This window comes from Grammomys surdaster, unplaced genomic scaffold (genome assembly GCF_004785775.1).
Source record: "Grammomys surdaster isolate TR1022 unplaced genomic scaffold, NIH_TR_1.0 255, whole genome shotgun sequence".
In the NCBI taxonomy this organism is placed as follows: Eukaryota; Metazoa; Chordata; class Mammalia; order Rodentia; family Muridae; genus Grammomys; species Grammomys surdaster.
In genome coordinates this window covers 6145710-6167218 of record NW_021604696.1, presented here as the reverse complement: position 1 = coordinate 6167218, position 21509 = coordinate 6145710, and the positions used below count along the sequence as shown (strand labels likewise).

Genomic DNA, 21509 nt, shown 5'->3' with positions numbered 1-21509 from the left:
GCTGCCTTCCTCTGTTTCTACTGGAGATAGACACGGGACAGGGCCGGCCTTGCAGCTTAGCTGCATGCTTACAGTTACTTCTGCCTGAGGACATACTAAAGTGTTCTCAGTCCTCCTCCCCTGCCCAAATCTGATCTGGGCAGTACCACAAACTCCTTTCCCAAGCTCCTAAATCCCAAGGAGGGCGTGGAAGACTGTGTAGCCTACCTAGAAGGCCTTAAGGTATTTTGAGAATACCTAAAATACTAAAGGCTTATGCTAGGCTGGGACAGTCTCCACAAGGAAGGGGTTAACAGGGAGCAGCTAGAACAGGGAAGTGGGAGGCAGAGCAGGCACAATAGAGTCTTAGCCCAGCCAGTGCCCCAGGCCTTCCTCCTCCACTAAGACAGGCCCAGGGGATCTAGAGGATCATCCTGGCCAGCCTAGACAGGCACAGGCATGGATGGCTCTGGGCCCCCATGGCTTTGACCTGCTCTGGCTGGGAGCAGCGAGGTTTTTGAAATGGCAGGAATGCTCTAAGCTTCTGGCTCATCTGTCCTCCAGACACTTCTGTCAGGGGTGGGCACCACCACACCCACCAGGGTAGAGACGCCAGGGTTTGAGGCTTAGCCAGAAAAAAAGGACCTTCCCTTCCAGCAGCCTGAGAGCACTTTTCCTGGGAGTAGCTGTGAGAGTTCACTTTGGGTAGGATGCTGGGGCCCTCAACGCCTCTGGGAAGCTAAGTTGAATGGGAGATTGACACACATGGCTGTGTTAATATGCAATGTCAGCAAAGGGGCCTTGGCTATCCTGTCAGTAGTATGGGGGAGGACCAGCAAGGTGGGGGGTACTAGATCCCAGACTGGGATTCAAAGGACTAAAGGCACAGCCCCTGACATGGGGGGAGTGACTCAGAAGGGCAGTGGGAGGAGCATATGGGGTGGTGTCAGCTGACAGGCTCCCAGTAGAAACAAGGCTTGACTCATCCAGGAGAAGCCTAAGACAGGAGGTGAGACTGAGGGCAGCTTGCAGCTGGAAGCTGCAGCCTGGCCCTTCATCTATCGCTGCCACTACTGCTCCTCTTGTGATGGTCCTCTTGTGGTGGACAGGCCCACCAGCAGCTACAGAGTGTTACCATGCTTCCTGGTAGGAAGGAAGCGGCAGGCAGACGCTGAGACTCAGAGGTGTGCACCCTATACTCTGAGAGCTGAGCCCCTGGGCTATGCAGAGGTGTGTGAGGTCTGGTGAAGGGGAGAATCCTCTCGTGGAGCAGGGTACCACAAATCCTGATTGCAGAGTGTGAGGCATCCAGCGTCTACCTCAAGCAGCAAGAGCACTGAGCTAGAGCTCAGGGTTCCCCTGCCATGCTGTGGCCACATGGTCCCACTGTGTCTGCTGCCACTGGCTTTGTCTCCTTATGCTTCAAGGTGGGGTGGGTGGATGGGGGGGGCTATCCCTGTGGAACTCAGATCAGTCTCAAGTGCAAAGGGTGTGCCCCTGGGAACACACAGACCCTTTTGCACCCTGGATTGGGTATAAGTGACACTGAGGTCACAAGCCCCTTTGCGGAAAGGCTGTCTCAACCTTGTCCCTGCCAGCACTCTGAGGGCCTCTAGAAGGCAGGTCCCAACTCTGTTACTGGGACACCACTAAAGCTCATGTCATTTTTCATTTTAATTAAATCTATAGGACTATTGCGGTGTGCATTTGTATATGGGGTGTGTGTGTGTCTCTGTGTGTGTGTATGTGTACGCGTGCGTGCTCGCACATGCCATGGTGCTTGTATAGAGAGCGAAGGGCAGCTCTGTGGAGTCTCTTCTCTCTTTCCTGCCTGCACGCGAGCATGTTTGCAAATGTTCTCTCCCCAATCTCTACTTCTTTCTCTTTCCTTTAAAAAGAAGGACCCTACAGATCACCCAGGGGAGCACCTGGAGACCTTGGTGCAGCTACACACCTCTGTACAGCCTCCATGGGGGCCCACCTCAGCACTGCACATATACACCACAGCACATACCTTGCCATGCTATTCTGAAGCCAGTACAAGCCACACATGCAAGAGCTCCACCCCACCCCTGTCTTATAAAGGAGTGGTGCTCTGAGCGAGGGCCTGCTTTAGGGCCCTGCACACACCAGGCCAGGCTGTGCTGTTTTTCTTTCCTGCTTTGTTTCTCTCCCAGTCTGGCCCCATGGGGCCTGGGCAGAATGAGGCCTCAGCTAAGCCTCTGAGGTGAGGCTTGGCATGAAGCCCACTGGCCAACAATCCCAAAGCCACTCCCTAAAGCTGAGAGCAAATCACTGGCAGTGACTGTCTTTAGCAAGCTCTGGGGGTGGGGTGGGGTGGGGTGGGGGGTCATGAGGGGGGAAAGCCCTAGGTGGTCAGAGTGGCAGAGAAAGAGCCAGAGAACAGAAAGTGGGAGAGCTGCACCCTGAGAGACTGTTCCTGTCTCCTAAGGTTACAGCCTCTGGGTGTGTGCGTCCTGGCCCTGTGAAGCAGGGTGGGTCTGGGTGCAGAAGGAGCAGAGCAGAGTCTGGGTGCAGAAGGAGCAGAGCAGAAGGCAGGCACCAGGTAGGTGTCAAATTCCCTTCCTTGACATATACCCTTTTGGTATTGTGATCAACCTTGGCCTGGCACTGTAAAGGAAACAAGAACTGACTAGCCAACAAAAAGACACAGACACACACATAGACACACACACACACACACACACACACACACACACACACACACACACACACACGAGTTTTCTTACAAAAAAAGAGCAAGACAATAAGAAGCTAGGTAGAGGCTTGGATAGAGTACTGTGGCTATCACGCCTCCAGGGGCTCTAGAGTCTTGAGGTTGTTCCCTCTGAGTAGGTTCCCACCCACAGGGGGAGTGGCCTGCTGTTGAGTGTGTAAAGGGCTCTGTACTGACTCCTGACTGCCCTGGAACTGCTGTGAGCAGTGCTGTTGGCTGGGTTAGAGACCCTGTGGTATCCAGGTCAGCAGCCCAGGACTCAGGAGCCTCTACAGCCCTTGGGCACCCTGCACAGGGCTTCCTGTTAAACCAGGTCTCTGAGGCTTTGGAGACTTCAACCAAGACAAGGACATGAGGGTGGGCTCAGGTCACCAGTGTGGGATGTTAAATCCTCTGTGTACCTGCGCACTGGCTTATGGGACTGTTAACAACCAAGCAGGGAGAGGGGAAGCGTGGGAAAGGGCTCTGGGGCATCAGGAATAAAACAAAGATGCCCACTTGCCCACTCTAGTCAACATAATCCCAGAAATAGTCAAGAAAAAGAAATAAAAATCATCAAAACAGGAAGAGACAAGTGAAGTTATGTTTGCAGAGGAACGCTTTTTACATGCCTAAGCTCCCAAACAACTGGAAGGGAGGGAAAACTCCAACTGATGAACTTGGCAATGTTGTAGGATATAAATTTAAGTCAGTTTTATATACTAGCAATAAACAATCTGGGAAGGAAATGAACAAAACAACTGTGTTTATAGCCACATCAAGAGTAAGCTTAACCAAGGAGAGGGAAGATTTGTATACCAAGAACTGTAGTCCACGAAAGACAGGGAAACCTGAAAACTGAAACGGACAGAAGTGGCCACTTGTTATGATGGATTAGAAGACCTAACCAGATCACAGACTGGCAGGTTGTTATACCGCTCATAACTACAAGATGCTTTCTGTGTATCCAGAGCTCATCTTAGAGTCTCACGGAAGAGATCTCAAATAACCAAAGTATGTCATAGAGAGCAAAGTTAAAGGACAAACTTAACCAGAAAACTGTGGTAATCAAAACTCTGTGGCGCTGGCACAGAGACAGACATGGAACAGCAAGGAGTCCTTCAAAAAAGTGCTTATATATATATATATTTGCATATATTCCACAGACACACAAGTATGCACTTCGTGTGCACACATGCATGCATACACACACACACACACACACACACACACACACACACTCTGCCCCCCCCCACAATGATTTAACAAAGATGTTAAGATCACTCATAGGGGAAGGGATGGAGACCTAGGCAACCATTTCCTACAGAATGAATTTGAAACTTATTGTCTGTGGTGGTTTGACTAGGAATGGCTTCCACAGACTCGTGTATTTGAATGCTTGGCCCATAGGGAGTGGCACTATTAGAAGGTGTAGCCTTGTTGGAGGAAGTGTGTCACTGTGGATGCTGGCTTTGAGGTCTCACATACTCAATCTAGGCCTAGTGGGGGAGTCTCCTTCTGCCACCTGTGGATAAGATGTAGAACTCTCAGCTCTTTCTCCAGCACCACGTCTACCTGCATGTCACCATGTTTCCTGCCATTATGATAATAGACTAACCCTCTTAAACTATAAGCCAGCCCCAGTGAGAGTTGCTGTGGTCATGGTGTCTCTTCACAGAAACCCTAATTATAAGATAGCACCCCATCCCACCTTGTAGGGTTGGGGATTGGAACCAGGGCCCGGTATAAGCAAGTGTTTAGTCTGTACTTGTAGCGCTTGGAATTTTGTCTTCCATTACTTATCAAAACCAATGCTAAATTGATCACTAATGAACTATAAAGGTAAACAAACACTGAGGGAAGTTTATGAGGTTGGATCAGGTGATGATTTCTTAGAAAGACTAACTGGGCTTCATTGCAATTAAAAACTTTTATAAGTCAAAGTCATCACAGAGTGAAAAGACAATCTGCCGATTAGGAGAAAATATTTGCAAGTGTTGTATTCGGTAATAGATTGGTATCCAGATATCCATCATGTATAAAGAACTTTTATAACTTAATAAAACATCAACAACCCATAGAAAAATGGGAAGGAAGCAGAATAGACATTTCTACCAAGATATACAAATGTCTAAGAAGCATACAAGATGGTCCCATTGGTAGTGGCTCTATGCCAGGGTAACACCTGGAAAGGAGGGGCTGGCTGGCACAGGTGAAAGACACTCTAAGACTGTTAACCGCACCCTATTCCTCATGTGCACGCCCCAGGTCTCTGTGCTCAGAGCTGCCTTCCAACTGTCCCAATAGTAGGAGCCAGAGGTGGGACCTCAGGCCTGCTCTCTGAGTTGTTACAACAGAGGCTCAGTGTTTTCTTCATGCTGTCCCAATTGTTGGTCCCTATCCTTCCTCTCTGGCTCTGAGGAGGATAGCACACACACCTCACCTAAGACACAAGGCTTGTTACCCTCCTAGATGAGTCCGCCTCTCCCAGGAAAGAAAGGGAACTGTTGACTCACATCATCTTACACCAGCCAAGCATTCAAAGGCACACACACCAGCAACAGTCTCTGTATGGCCTGGAGACCTGACCCTGGACTGAGGCTTCAGGCCACCCACTGTAGTGACAGGTCAGCCCCTGAAACATATCCTCCCACATCCTGGTTGTCAGAAGAGCTTCTGAAGAGCCAGGCTGCAGAAACTGCCTAGCCACCAAGTGGAAAATCACTCAGCTCTTAGCAGGCATCGATGGGAAAGAATTCCAAGCAAGGGGGAAATATCTGAGTGCCAAGTGCTTGTAAGGGCAAATGGGATTCTCACTCTGGAATATGTGAGTGACTACTGGCTGCAAAGCATGAGCCGATGTGGGGGCATGCATGAGTAGGCATGTGCACACAGGTATCTGGGTGACGGTGGATGTCGAGAGCAGTCGTCCTGTCCTGTTGGCCTCTGCTTTATCCCAGGAGTCTATCAAGGTCTTGCACTGCGCACATATGTGCAGGTGAGACTTGTGGCTCAGCTGCTGTAGCCCAGTCCCCAGCAGGATCTCAGGGAATCACTGGTGTGTCCTCAAGGCTTAGCAAATCTGTTTCTAGACTGGCTCATAGGAGCAGCAGAACGAGGTAGTCAAGCGTTCTCTAGGATCTCATGGGTCTTGGCTGGGTCTGAAAGATTAAAGGCAAGTACCCACACCCCAGGTCTAATCACTCCAACAATAGGAGCCAGAGGTGGGACACGCACGTGCGCGCGCACACATATACACACACACACACACACACACACACACACACAGAGAAAGAGAGAGAGACAGACAGACAGAGACATACACACACACACAGATAGACAAAGAGACAGACATAGATCAGAAGATCTTTCTGCTATGCCTTAAAGTCAGTCCACACTGACAGAGGAAGTAGACACCATTGTACACAGTAGGGTTGGGTGCGGACTCCGAATACTGGGGCTCCAGCCAGACCTATGTTCTCTGTTAGCGTTCTTCCCTCAAGGGCCTCTCTATGCATGGCAAAAGAGGACACTTGCTCCTGGTCTTGTCACTCCGTGGTCAGCTGTTATGCTGCAGGACCTGAGATCACAGATGTTGACTGGGGGGTTGAGGGTGCTGCTGGTGGGAAGGCAGAGAGCTCCGTCTGTTCAGTCAAGACTAGGAAAATGTGTGACCATGTACTTACTTCCTCACTGAACCTTCAGCTGAGAAGGCCGGCACCCACAATATCCTCTTCTCTGGTTCCCTCTGTGGCTCCTCAGGAATGCATGATAACTTCCCTAGGGGTCTAAGTCCCTCCCTGGTTCAAGAAGGGTACTGCAGGTGTCTGGTGACCAAGTGGAGGCTCTCCACCGTATGCACTATTAACATATCAAACAACACATCCTGTCTCCTAGGCTCATAGACCACCTCATATAGTCTTTGTGTCCAGCTTGTTCTTAAGGGACATCAATTAGGTGTCTGGAAATACCTGTCATTTTGATGGGGTACTTGACATTGCATCTGGCCCTAGATACTGTGTCAAAGTGTACTACAGTGCCCAACGTTAGGTGTCACCTGCCTGTACTAAGGACTACCAGAGGGCTGGAAAAGCATGCCTAGCATTGGAATCTGTAGACCAAGTAAGGCTCTCTAAGTGTGGATAGGTACCACATGATCAGCCAAGGGGGCTGCACATAAGGAAATGGTATAGAAGTGGTGGGTACATGCTTTTTAGCATCTGAGAGGTACCTTCCTCCTGCTGTTGGACATTATCATTTCAGGTTATCAGTGGCTGCCAGGTTCAGAGGCCTTCAGCCTTGGATGAAGCAATGGTTTCCCTGGATTTCCAGCATGCAGAGAACATGTCCTGAAATAATGCAGCTTCCATGGTCACATGAGCGAATTCCCACAAGTCCACTCTCATCAGCCTCCCTACCTATATCCTATGGGTTCTGCTTCTCTGGAGAACTAGTGCAGCCACCCTTTGGGAACACTGCTGGCCATGCCCATCACCCCAAAGGGCACCAACTTTCTAAGAGCTTTTTCTCTTCTTGTGTAGATGGAAGAGGACCATGAGGCCATCAAGGCAGAGCCCACTGCTGTTCCCAGAGCAGGTGTTTTGTCATATGCAGGGTAAGTAAAAAACTAAGTATCTACCATGGACTATAAAAGTATAGTATCCCCCAGAGGGAGCCTTGGAAACAGATGTTAACACAGGCCTCTAGAAAGACCCTGGGCTAGCACATCTTCTGATGACTAGCTTGGGACCATGATGAGCCCTTTCACTCCAAGTGGTTTTCCAGCTTGCAGCTGGGATGTGAATCTCAGAGGGCTGCAGTGAGGATGGCTGTGTCCCAGCTGAGCTCTTGCAGCACTGACTATAGGCAGCTACACATACATGTCTAGCATAGTTAGAGGACCCCACACCATAACAGCTCAGCATCTATCTCCTCATGCAGGGCCACTGGTTCCCATTCTTACTATCAAGTACACACTGTGCAGGGCATTATCACCCCACGCTCTGTGGGAACCCTTCCTATCACCAGCTGGCAAAATTCCTGTGATGTATTACAAGGATAGGGTCACCCACAGGTCACCTCTTCCAACTGCCTATTATACACGCAGTACTAAGCCAAGACCACACATGGTCCCATCTTGGCCAACAAAGGTATGAGGGACTGAGACAGGGACACAGTGACTAGCAATAGCAAGGTTGAAGCTCCAGGAGGATCCAGAGGAGGGAGGGTGGGTGATGGTACCTGGAGGGGCCTACTTGGCTAGACTAGTCTGTGTAGGTTCAAATCCCCCAAGTGCACGATTTCTTGTCTGGAGCCTGTGCCATGTGGAGATCATATGGTGCTACTTGTAGTTTAAAAAAAAAAAAAGTCAGAGAGGATGCTGCAGTGTGGGAGGGGATTCTCAGCCCTGGCTGAATGACATCTCAAGTCTTCTCAACATCTGTGAGCAAAGTGAGGAACCCAAAGTAAGAAGAGGGGGCCTGGCCTGTGATGCAGACTGACTCAGAGAAAGATACCTGTGATGACTGTCTTGACTGTCAACTCGATTGCATCTGGAATCTACTAGGAGATACATCTGGGTAGGTCTAGGAAGACATTTCCAGAAACTGAGGGAAGCACATTATCCCTCAGCTTCCAGTGATGGCTCAGATGTAGAGAGGTCGGAGGGAAAGCTTGGATGCTTGCTGGTCTGCCATCACTCCTGGTGGGGCAGTGATTCTTCACTGACGTCAGAGCCCAGCCTGGTTTGCTTCCAGCACAGCCTGCAGACCAGGGATGTTCTAGGAATCTGCTGGCCTTCAGAAGCAATCACCTCTTAGACTCAGCAGCAACTGGGCTTCTGGGTTCTTAGCCTCTCTAACATGCTCACAATCTGATGTCAACTACCCAGACATTCTAATACATGTCCTTCCACCCCATACCCAGTTCTGCTAAAACTCTGTTTAACATGACAATCCCAGGCTGCTGAGATGGGCTCCAGATCCATGGCCGATGGTCTGATATGCACTTCATGTATGACTGTCAGGACTGACTTCACCTTGGTGAGCCCCTTTCTGAGCCGGCTCCCTGAGAGTCGAGTGTCTGAGACATTCTTCTGCTTCAGATGACCTACTGGTACCATTCTTACCATGTGACTAAAACCGGCTGCTCCCCTACAGAAGCTGCATTTTCTGCTGGGCGTGTTGCCAGCCCAGCTTCCAGGAAAGCAAAGGCATAAACCTGTCCTCACAGGACTCGACTTCCTCATGGCTATAAACAGCATGATGGGGAAGCAGTGAACCTTCTCAGAGTTCAGGAGGCGGGCTGGCAAGTGTGTCTGGACTCCCATGAACAAAACAACCCACACCCTACTTACCAGACTGTCCAAAGAACAGAGGTGGCAGAGGAAGGCCGAGCCCTTCCAGGACAACCTGGACATGGCCACCATAGTCTTTGTTCACAAAGAGGAGCTGTTACCCACTCTCCTTGTGGCCCATTTTCTCCCACATCTGCCTGGGCAGGGCCTCTCTTTTCACAGACACCTCTAGACTCAGGCTACCAAGGTGACTCAGCAGGTAAACTTTCCACAGAGCCTGACCACCTGAGTTTGATTCCTGAACCCCACATAATGGAAGTAGTGAACCATTTGTGTTTGACTTACATATGCCACAACTAATTAGATTAAAAATTAAACTAGAGGCTAGGGAGAGGTCAGGAATTAAGGCCCTTTGCTGCTCTTGCAGAGGATCTGAGTTTCATTCTTAGTATCCACAATGGGTAGTTCACAACCACCTGTAACTCTAGATCCAGGAGACCCAGTGCCTTCCTCTGAGGTCTGGCCTCCAAACCCACCCACACAAACCTGGCATACACACACAGAAACACACACATCATATACATAAATAAAACATAAGAAATCTTTAAAAATTATATTTAAAAAGGCCTCTAGATAACTAGGGAGGTTATCTGTTCACTCCATCCCTGACTTTGATCTCCAGGGAGTCACCATGTCACACCTAATGAACTGGGGCAGTTTTTCATTTAGCTAGACTCTTTGGGAACCTGGTAGTCAGTAGGAACCTCCAACCAGGCCTCTGAAGCCTTGACATGACTGGCACATTTGTCCCTATCACAGACAGACAGTATGGTAAGCCTGAGACCCTGGCAGGAGCCACTCCTAGATCCCCTGGTAGGGAAGCCACCTTGCTGTCTGTCATTGAGGAAGGGTAGGGGACATAGGGGACTTTGGAGCCACAAGCTTGCAGCTCTGTCATGGGTGACCTTATGTGGCAATTTATTTAGGCTCTCTGCTCCTCAGGATACTGTCTGTAAAATGGGGCTCCTAGTTAGATGAAGTAAGTCTGGTACCGAGTAAGGGTTTTTGTGGGTCACAGTTACCATCTGTCTAGACAAAGCCTCTCTGCCTTGGTTCCCCTACAGTGTCCTTCTTTGGTGCCTTCCCCAAGTCCCCCACTTCTAGAAGTGCTTGTGACAAAGCCTTACCTGAGGTCTAGGATTCAGGAAAGCTCATACTATACCCTCCACCCCCAATTTCCCTGCTTGAAAGGACATCCATCTCAACTCTCACCATGGTGATGTCAACACCAAAACTCAGTGCCTCCAGTCTCTGTTTCCCAAGGACACCAAAGCTCCAGAGAGGTAAATATTTACATGGGAGCTTTAGTGCTTGACTTGGAGGGAGATGTTCTCCTTTGCTGCCCAGGAGCTAGAAGCAACTGTCTACATTTGTCCCCTGGGCTCTGCGAGGCCTGAAGTGTTCTAATTTTCAGTCAGAAAGGGACTCAGGGGGGCCACTTTGTCAGGCTCTCTTGTCCCAGGCTTATGGAGTGAGGCATCAGAGGCTGGAGCTCAGTGTGTGTGTGTGGGCATCCGGTGATAAGCTCCTCTTCTGGGAGGGCGGTGCCAGGAGCTTTGGTCACAAAACAGCATCATTCAGGGGCCAGTCCTAGGTGTGGCTGCGCCGATGGTACTGACTATGGATGAGGAGGGGGGCAGGGCCAGGTACCAGATGCAGACAGGCAGTATCCTAGTCAGGGTGTGGGTAATATGGATAGGCCTTTTAGACCTACCTTTCCATGCATAGAGATGGAGCCTGGGTTTTCCAAGCAGCAGCTCCAGGCTCTGGTTTTAGCTGTAAAGTCCTGTCTTCCAACTCAGTCTTTCAGATATCCTGATAAATGGTGCCTGCGGCAGTAGACCCTGCTGGCTTACCTGGGCTTCCTGGACTCAGCTTACGTACCCGGGCCCTGCTGAATACTTTTGAAGGCAGCCTTGGAGTATCCACATTGCTGGGAAGACAGTAATAAGATCACCATCTGTCCACTCCCTTGGCTATCTAAGCCTATGACTAAGACTGCCTCCATCAGCAAGGTCCCAGCAACAGGACAGAGGACTGGCTTGGCCTCTAGCATCTGCAGGTACCTGTGTAAGGCACAAGCCTAGAGCCATGTTAAAGGTGGATGCGCACGCAGGAGATGACGTCTGCTGGGCAGGTTACCCGTGGAACTTGGCCTTAAGACAGACAGAGGACCCTACCAGCCAACAGGAAGAGGATAAACGACCCCACAGAGGAAAACTAAGGCCAAAGACACAAACAAGTCACGGGCAGAGAAAACCTATGAGCCCCAAGGTCATGCATACTTATTTCATAGCAGACACAGTACACTCCTAGTCTGCGGGGCCTGCTCTGGGCTGAGAACAGAATACTCTGACTTACTGGATGAGGTCTATAGGACCAGGTGCGGTTTTAATAAGCTGCACTGTGGCAGGCAACATGAATGAAGCTCCCTCCAGGCTGCTTACAGAACAAAGCCGAGAAAACAGGAGCTGTGTCTAGACAGCCACGGGGGCTGAACTGGGAGGTGGCTGGATTAAATATGCATGTCATGGACCAGCAAGGATATGTCTCAGAGACAGGCTGAGCGCAGACAGTGGGCTGCAGGAAGCTAAGTACAAATGGATACAGGGCTTAGAAAGTTTGCAACATTGAAACAGCTTAGAGTATGGGTTAAGAGAGTTACAACCCAGGTGCTAAGGTAGTAACAGGAAGATAGGAGAATCATGAAATTGCAGACAACAGGCTGGGGCGGATTTGGAAAGGCTCAGTGGACGTCCCCCCCCCCCCCGAGACTCTCCACTGTGCCCTTGTGTAGGAGTGTACACTGTGAGGTGATTAGAGCCCAGGCTTGACCCAATGCCATATTCCAAGGAACATGCCCTATGGCATAGTCGCCCTTCCTGGCCCGAGTGCCCCTCAGTTCCTGTAGGTCCATTAAGCATCTAAGAGGAACAGAGGGGAGATCTGCAGACCCCAGGCTCTCTATGCCTGTCTCCACAATTGGGCTGGGGATGTAGCTCAGGTGACAGAGTACTTGTCTGGCACACAGAGAGACCTGAGTTCAATCCCTACCACTGAAAAAGCCATGCATGGCGGTGTATGTCTCTAACCTCAACAGTCAGAGGGCACATCAGTTCAAGATCATCCTCAAACATTTGAGGGTTTAAGGACAACTTGGAATACTCACGAGACCCTGCCTAGGCTTTAACTGCTAGTCTCAGAGCTCACCAGTTCATGGAGTAGAGTGAAGACCTGGCTCTGGAGGTCCCTTTTATCTGTTCCCAGAAGTGGCAAGACTCATTATAACCTCTTGAAGAGATGGGCCTATGGGGAAACTGTGGGTGGAGGTCCTGATCTGTACCCCTGTGGCAGACACAGTCAAGGTGACCATTTAAAGAAGGGGAGTCATCTCTACAGATGTTCCAAAGCCCATGAAAAGCGAAGCCTGGAATGTACTTGGTTGGACCACCTTTGGGCTGCTCACTTACTTGATGTTGCCTCAGTAGGCCCTGTAAGATGCTTCCCAACCCAGCTCCTGCTCTCCTGTCTCTCCTGAGCTGGCTTCCTTGCTGTTGGGCAGTCACAGTACTTCCTGTCCTTACCTGCCCTGCTGGACTGAATAGAGCTTATCACCTGACTCCTGATGGGACTCTCACCATTCCTCGAGGGAGTAAGGGAGACAGAAAATGAGGCTTCAAGTGGTCCAGGGAGGGAGTAGCCAAACTGGAGCCTACACTATTCTGACTCCAGATGCAGGCATGGCAGGGTCCCTGTGGCAAGCACAATTTCTGTGGAGCGGCCTGGCTGACTGGTGGAGAAACTTATGCTGGAGTAGCCTGACCATGAGAGGGAAGGAGCTCACTCCCATTCATGACCGGGGTGTAAATGACTTTGGCCACTGACCTCTGTGCTTTACAGTTCTGTAAACCATTAATTCCCGGTTTAATCCGTCCATTTATTATCTTTTCAGACAACTACTGATTTGTTCTGATGTCCCTGCTGCTGGGCCTTTTAACATTCCATGTAAACAAACAGAAGCAGTTGCGTGGCTCACGGCCTTCAAGGCTGAGCCAGATGCCGGGCTGTGGGGAATGGCTTCTCTCCAAAGCTCCATGCAGATGTGCAAGGCCCTGCTCAGCCATGCCCACCATGGTGCCACAGACAGCCTGCTTTCCAGATGGGGACCTGGGCCCTCCCTTTTGGCAGACTGTGGAACTCAAGGGGTTGTAACTGGCTATGGCTCCCACAATACGTGGCTACAATCTCAAGCTGGAGGTACCATGAGGTCATTGGTCCCTCTCTAGACCCCAATGGTGGATAGACATCTCGACCACAAAAATGGAGATATGTTTACTGAGTCCCAGAGTCACTGGCTCTGGTCACTAGGCAGAAGGGGCTGGCTTAGAGACTCCCTCTAGTTTTGAGGATCCAGCTTTGGAACCCTACAGAACACATGCCCCTAGGACATGAACAGTCAGGCAGGTTACTGTGTGTTCCCTCCTCTTGTACCTAAGCCCTGTGTGTACGGAGGATCTGAACATTCCTGGAACTTGGGTTTTTTTCTCCTGTGACAGGCTGCCCAGGCCAAAGTCTGCAGTGCAGTCAATGAATGAATAACCCAGGGAAGCTGGGAATAGGGCGGAGCCTCCAAAAGTAGATAGATAGTATCTCTAGCAGAGCATGAGCCAGCCATAGAGGGGAGAGAAGCCTCCTCGACATGACAAGTTTCATGGATAATAATTAGGTGTGTAGACCCGTGCCTCTAGCCAAGCTCCCAGTGTCCACAGAATGGGCCTGGCCTCAGAAGGGTAGAGGGGAGAAGGCTTATCCAAGCCAGGTTTGACTGTCTCCAGTGGGCACTATCTGGAAGCTGGAGAGTCTCTCCAGAGACTCTCCAGTCAGAGGTGAGGAATGACTGGCTTTTAGCTCTCTCCTGTGTGTGGAAATGTACATATTGTTTCTACAAAGTGACAGACCCTGTACTCAGGGGACTTGAGACAATACTAAAGCAGGAAGGGGTATTTTATTCAGGGACACGCAAGGCTAAGAGTTCAACAGTCAGCAAATGACAAGCCTGAATTCTAAGACAGATGAGATGCTAACACCTGGGTTATCTCTCTCCACTTAGGCCATCTCTAGGTACGTCTCTGGCCCCTAGTCATCCGTGTTGATAGCTTTTGGCAACATGCCTGAACTTTACCTGGTTCAAGAGGGCAAAACCCTACACTGCTGCCCACATCACTTCCCATTGGCACCCTGTAACCTCTACTGGTCAGTGTGCCTTGACCTTAGTCCCCCTCCTCCTCTCAGCCCCTAGTCTAATATACCCTCCCTTCAACACAAAAGTAAAAATAACAAAGTCTTACTTGGAAGAGAAGGCAGCTGAGTTCCCCAAAAGAAAAAAAAAGTCTTAAAAGATGATAGACATAAAAGTCATATGACCTGGTTGATAGTTCCTGAAATGGGGGAGGGGGGTGCAAGCGGTACCTACCCCCAGGGCATACAGTTATTCAGTGGGTAGGGAGAGCCTGAGTGGTACTATTCAAAGCTTTAGCTTGGAGTCTGGCCTGATGAACTGACCAGCCCCTCTCTAACTGTTCTCCAAAACATGGTCTCTTGTGGTTTACTCTTTTCAAACATACTAGGTAATTGGGCAGTCCCTTCCGACTCTCTCTGTGGCTTCTCTGTGGCTTCGTGTCTACACTGGAAACACCTCTCGAGTCCTTTGCATTGGGGACGACAGAGGAAGTGTGGAAAGGCACGTGGCTTCCGGCTTCCCCACTTGTGTGTAGAGTGCCAAGCAGACAGAGATAGGTTGGCCACAGTCTCACAACACTGCCTCTTACCCCATCTGCCCTTCTCAGGATACTGATGGAGTGGACAGCCTGGTGCTAAGGAGTCACTGGAGAACAATCCAGCCATGTAGGGGAGACTACTGGAAGCTGCCGTGTGCCACTGCGGCTGGTCTCAGCGGGCTATCAGGAGACCTCACAGGTGTGGTATTCCCTTTTTAGAGCCAAGCGAACACGGCTTGATTCCTGCCCTGCAGCGATGGGTGAAGGCTGTCGGGTGGTTTCTAGTAAGCCGGATGACTCAAATTTCAAGCATAATTGTACATTTCTGCCTAGGTATGGAAAGCCTATACAACCTAAATCGATGGCTGCCTTTCTTAGGGACAATCATTCTCAGGAGCAGGAGGCAGTAGAGGGCTGGCTGAAGCACAGGGATTGGGATGGACAGATATCCAAATGCTGCCCCCAAGCCGTCCAGGCTTAGGCACTCTGATGAGTTTAAATAGGCCAGTGTTCACACAGCTGCTTTATGGGGGCGTTGAGGACTATCTCACTCTGTGTCCCACTGCTGTAATGCAATCAGGGCTGGGTACTTTCCAAAGCAAAGTTGACTAACTCGGTTTTTAGAGGTTCAAGGACATGATGTCAGCTGCAGCTCGGATTTAGTGAGGGCCTTGTGCAGAGATGACATCATGGCAGGATCGTGTGCAAGAGAGGTTACATGGCTGGCAGGAGGCCACAGAGCATCCATAGAGAGGCCCAGATTCACTCTTTCAAGAACTAGCTGGGATCTCCCTATCCTTTTTCAGAAAGGTGTCCTCAAATAACCAAATCTCCTGGGTTCTACCTCTTAAAGACCCAAAACATCAAAATTATGACATTGTGGACAGAACTGCCAGCAAGCCACGGGGCCAACTGAGATGATCACCAAGAGCTCTGGACAAGTGCTGCCCCACCCCCAGCACCTCAGTCTGCCCTCTGACCCTTGCTGTACACATCCCTAAGCAGGTAGGGAGACAACTAGGGTGACAGGGCACAGCCATGTCCTGTTCCCTACAAGGTTGTGCACCTCCAAGGTATGAGTAGGGTGGGGTTTTACAATAAAAAAAGCACTTTGTGTTCACTAAAAACAACAAAACAAACAAATGTTGGGGAATCAGTAAGACGAATGGTTCTGTAGATAAAAGATGCCTGCCATAAAATCGGAGGTCTGATCGCTTGACCCCACATGGTAGAAGGAGAGAACTGACTTCCAGAAGTTGTTCTCTACCCTCTGATGCATAGCCATGGGAGGCACATGCACACTCATGCACACAGATACATGCATGGACTCACACATGTGCACACACACAATAAGTAAAATGTAACAATAGCTTTTCTCTTCCTATTTAAAAAATAAAAGTGGTTTCCAAGTTGGGGGCCTACTTTTTAAGGGAAAAGAAAAACTTTGTTGCTGTTTTTTTTTGTTTGTTTGTTTTTTGAGACAGGGTTTCTCTGTATAGCTCCGGCTGTCCTGGAACTCACTGTGTAGACCAGGCTGGCCTCGAACTCAGAAATCCACCTGCCTCTGCCTCCCAAGTGCTGGGATTAAAGGCGTGCGCCACCACTGCCCGGCGTTCCTGTTGTTTTTGAGACACAGTCTCATGTAGCACAGGCTGGAATTCACTACATAGCCAAGGATGACCCTGACCTCTGACCTTGCTGCTCCCACTCCCTGGAGTGCTGGAAGTAGGGAATACACCTCCACATCTGGTTTGATACTGTAGTGGGGATAGAACTTAGGGCCTCCTGCAAGCTGAGCCAGCACTCTTACCAACTCAGCTGCATTCCTAGCCCAAGAAAACTTTTTAAGAACCACAATCATGATTCTAGGGAGGTGGCAGCTGGGAAGGGTACTCTGATGGCACAGGCTAGAAAGCACAAAGCAAGGCACAGTCCCCAAGAAGAAACTAATGTGGCCGCTCTCCAGAGCTGCAAAGCATTCAGATATCCCCCTCAGAGGAGTTTCCAAAGGAACTCAAAGCTGTGCAAAATATGTGCACACAGGAGTGTCTACTTAACACTTCCTTACAGAAGTGAAGAGAAAAGCTCCCATTCTAACACGTGGCAGCTAAGAGTGGGTACACAGAGGGCCCACCCGGCTGTATTTGCCACAGACTGAGGTTTTCCAGATGCCCAACATATGCAAAACCATGGGAGGAGAATATGGGCTTCTTCTCTTCCTGCTCAGTCACAAAAAAAAAAAAAAAAAAATAATCAGTACAATGGAAGGGGACACGTGAGAGGTCTCTTACTATAATGCTAGATTCCTCCTCTTCCTCGCTCCTGGACCCTGGAGGACTCCAGACTCAGAAGGTCTAGACTGCTGGTACCACCCCAGAGTGGCACCCAAACCTCCCACCCCTACCTGTCAATGATGTCACCAAACTGAGCCCATAGGCACCGACTGTGAGCTCCACTGGCCCCCTGGGGCATTCTGTGTCCATCAGGGTTAGGGTTCTCTGACCCAGGTAGTCACACTGTCAGACTAGAGCTGGCCCAGGTGCCAATGGTCCTTGGTGACGCTCATCCCCTGGCAGCTCCATCTGTCCAAGGCCAGCCAACAAACCTTCTGTCTCTCCAGACTGGTCTTGTAAGCACACAGGCTTATGCTAGCAGATGTGAGACATCTGTAGCAGACAGAGGCCACAGAAACCTCCAATGCTTAGCTCACACACCTGTTCCCCTACTGAGGCAGGAAGTACCAAACGATGTTGTAAGTTACAAACCTAGGAAGGAGTGGAGGACCTGTGTCGCCCAGATGTGTGCCCAGTTCATAGCAGCCACAGGCAGATGTGCCATGGGGAGGTCAGGAGCTGGGGAGAGTCAGGTGTCCAAGCTCTACCATACCCTGAGGGCAGAGAGAAGAGGAAGGGAAGGCCTACCCTAGTTTGCAAGGAGTCTGGGGAAGGAACAGGTCTTAAAGGGTGACAGTGAGTGCTACTTAACACCAGCCATCATGCTCATCAACTCTGACAGCGACGGGGTCCCTGGGCTGATGGGAGTACAGCTCTTGCCAGGGATAGGGCTCAGCTGAGGAACTCAGGTGCAGCTGAGAGTTCAATACATAAAAGTCTCTTAGTTTAGTTTTGGGGAAAAAAAGCTATATACCTAGTGCCTAAGAAAGAAACAAATGGAACACGGTGGAAAGAGTAACAGAGGAACCCAGAGCCACTTATTGGGTGGCAGAGTTAGAAGCTTTGGAACCAAGGGCCCTAGAGGCCCCGCCCCCACCTAGCCCACTGTTGCTGAGTCAGCAACTTCCTGGTTGGGGGGGTCAGCAGTCCATCCTGCATTTTGTATCCTGCAGGCAGTCGAGGCCTGTGAGCAGCATCTGGTGCCACTCACCTCCCCTGTTCCTTCCATTCATAGCCATGAGGCCACCAGAGCCTCTGATAAACTTCTAGCCAAGGGGCGTCAGGGTCCTTCACTCTGGGAACCCATAGGCTGCAAGAAGAATACCCTAGTTACAATCTGTGGCCAATGTGGTCAATGAGGGGTAGGCTCACCCCAAAGCTCTGGCCTCTCTATACTCCTAAGAGCACCATGCACAGTTTGACTGGATCTCCTTTAATTAGGATGCCCACTGTCATAAGCCCCACATCCTGCAGACAGAGGGCTTCCCTGAGCCTGCTGGGGTGTGCCCAGCACTGGGCACCCACAGCCTTGACTGGTGGACCAGTGAACAGCTGCTATGGTTAGACCCAGACTCTAGCACAGCATGGTTGAACCATAGGGATGAGTTCTGTAACTGAAACATGTATGTGTGCACAGCAGAGCTAATGTGGACAGGAAGCAGTTTCAAGGGCCTGAAAGGAGATTCTGGGTCCAGATTAGGGCGATGGAATACCTCCATTGAGACTGAGCACTGCTAGGGGTGGGTGCAGAATGTATATCTATCACCCGACTCTAGCTAGCATCCTAGTGTCCAGGCAGTTCGGGGAATAAATCCTCGATAGTAAGGCAAGCTGTACTGTGGACCACAAACAGCTCCAGGCTGGTTGGACACTAGAGTATCCCAATCTCACCAGAGAGTCAGCACCTTTCTGCCCCCTTTGGGGCAGTACCAAAGAAAATAGCGGACTTCAGTCAAGACTTGCCCACGCCCACTTCCTAGCTCATCTGTAAATTCAGTCCTACAGTAAATATGGAAGAGAAACAAAGGCAGGCAAGAAGCCCTAATTCCTGGGGTGGGGTGGGGTGGGCTGGGGCGGGGTAAGGGGAAAATAATCCCAGAAGGACCAGTGGGCACCAGCAGAAACAGGGCTACAATCTCAACTTTACAAAGTGCTTTCAGAAGGGCTGGCCCTCATCCACATCCCCCAGACGAGGAGGAGAATGAAGGGCCTTACTGGAAGGTCCCTGGCTGCACAAGTAGCTTCGACTGTCTCGGCTATCCCTAATCTGGCCGGTGGATAGATTTCTAGGGAAGGCAGTCCCCAACTGGAGGCTTTTGTTTCACTTTTGTGACTGGGGAGGCCAGGTAGTGCTGCCTTCTCTCCGTCTTCAGCGCGAGTCACACGGGCCTTTGTTCTACCTGCACACACCGGCAGGCAGAGCCCACCCCTTTCCTGGCAGCTCCTCCCCAGGTTGGCAGGCACTGGAGGGCCTGGAGATACCACAGGTGCAGAGGAAAGGGAACCTCGTTTCTCTTGCTCCACTTTTAGCACTAGACAGGTACGGGCTACACACTCACATACACGCACACACACCGACACACCTGTTTTTTTGCCTCTAGAGCCAACCCTAGACCTTTAGTCCCCGAGGTTTATCTCTCAGGCTAGCCGGCAGTGCACCGCAAGTGGGCTGGAGAGAGAGCAGCGGGCAGCGACCCAGGAGGAAGTCTGGGCACTGCGCAGAGAGGCCAGTGGTGAAGAGAAGCACGGAACAGAGGGTGAAAAGAGGGATCAGAGGTCAGGAGTGGCAGCTGCAGGGACAGATGAGATGGGGACCCTGGGATCCCGCAGATCGGAAGGGGCCCCAAGAGAGCAAAGAGGGCAGATCTGGCTTGGGGTTTAGGGATACCCCCCGCCATCACACTCGCCCGCAGCGGACGCTCACCTGGGCGAACGCAGACCTGCTGGGTCTCGGCGGTCTAGCACACCGGGCACACAGTTGGTGAGTTCGGTCCAGTCAGCGTGCAGCCCGCAGCTCCAGCCCGTGGAGAAGCGAGAGAAGAGCCAGGTCTCGCGGCGATTGGGCCGATAGCAGGTGCACTTCTTCTGGCCCGGGCGACAGTCGCAGGGCACCTCGAGGCGCACGTTCTGCACTAGGTGGCGGCCGAAGGTGGTGCCGCCGGTCTTCTGGATGTGCAGGAAGACGATCACGTCGTCGCCCTTCATGTCGAAGCGCAGCGAGCGCTCCAGCTCGCGCACCGGGAAGTAGTACTTTTTCTCGTAATGTGGGTCCGGCGTGGGGAAGAGATCCAGGTCGTCGGGGGGCGCGCGGCCACCGGGCGCGCCCAGACTCAGCCCCGGGCCCGCGTACTGGTAGAGGATGAGCATGAAGCACGCCGAGCCCGCCACCACCAGCACGAACTTGCTGGCGCGCTCAACCATGGTCCTGCCGCCGGCGCGCCGCCGCCGCATGTGTCACCATCGCCAGCGGCCCGGGCGCCGGGCCTGGGAGGGCGGGGGGCGCAGCTGCTCCGCCACCGCCGCCGCCGCCGCCACCGCCACTGGCGCTCCGGCCCGGCCCGGCTACTCGGCGCCCAGGCTGTGAGCAGCGTCGCGGGCCCCGGGCCTCGGCGGCACCGCGGCTGCTCCCCGCCCCGATCCCCGGCTCGGCTAGCGTACAGTCCGGCCCCCGCCACAGCGCCCCGCAGCCGCGCGCGCCCGCACCCGCCCGCAAAGCCCAGCACCGAGAACGCTCTGCACCGCCCCGTGCGCCGCCGCGTCTCCGCAGTCCGTCGCGGCTCCGCCCCGGCCCGCCCCCGGCCCGCCCTCGCGGCGCCTCTTGCTGTCGCCGCCCGCCCCGATCCTCCGCTCCGCCTCTGGAGCGCCCTGGGGGAGGGGCGGGGCCGGAGGAGGCCCAAGCACAGGCCAGTGCTGGGCTCCGGGTCGCGTGTCTCTCACACTGTCAACGCCGATCGCTACGGAAAGGGCATTGGTTCCAGTTCGCAGACCTGTGGGTGGCGACCGGGTTGTTCCGAGCCCAGGAGTGGTTGACTCTTTTGGGCTTTGGTCTTGGGTTTGGGAGCCCGAGTTTTTTCACCTTCTCTGGTCATGGTAGTTTGTGTCACCTGAGCTCTCAAAGGTATACAGAGGCTTTGACCTTCACACCGAAGTTCCAAGTTCGAGAGCGCTGGGAGTCGGGGCCACCCTGCGGTTTGGGGCTGCCAGTAAGGGTGGGGAAGGAAGAGAGAGGTTGAGGGTATGAATCCAGCTTTTCCATGGATATTACTGTTCCCCTGGCGGCACTGGGACAATGACCCAAAGCCCCCAGTGAAGAAGATAAGCCGAAATGTGTGCAGAGGCCCGAGGACCAGCTTTATTTATCCCTCTCCCCTAGTGTGCATTGTTTTGATCCTGGTTATATTTTTTAAAAAGTTACAAAATTGAACCAACATTAGAAAAAAATTAAAATTCCAATCTTCGTGATTTTTTTTTTTTTTTTTTTTTTTTTTTTTTTTTTTTTTTTTTTTTTT

The 21509-nt window shown here is 51.6% G+C and overlaps 1 protein-coding gene across 1 annotated transcript in view; it reads right to left on the bottom strand.

Moving 5' to 3' along the window:
- The window catches only part of Hs6st1 (heparan sulfate 6-O-sulfotransferase 1), a 36285-nt gene extending 15569 nt beyond the window's left edge, over window positions 1–20716 (bottom strand). The window contains exon 1 of the mRNA XM_028775418.1: window positions 19925–20716. Coding sequence (XP_028631251.1) covers window positions 19925–20451 — 527 coding nt within the window. The 5' untranslated portion in view covers window positions 20452–20716. The remainder of the gene's footprint in view (window positions 1–19924) is intronic.
- Between the last annotated feature and the right edge of the window lie 793 nt (window positions 20717–21509).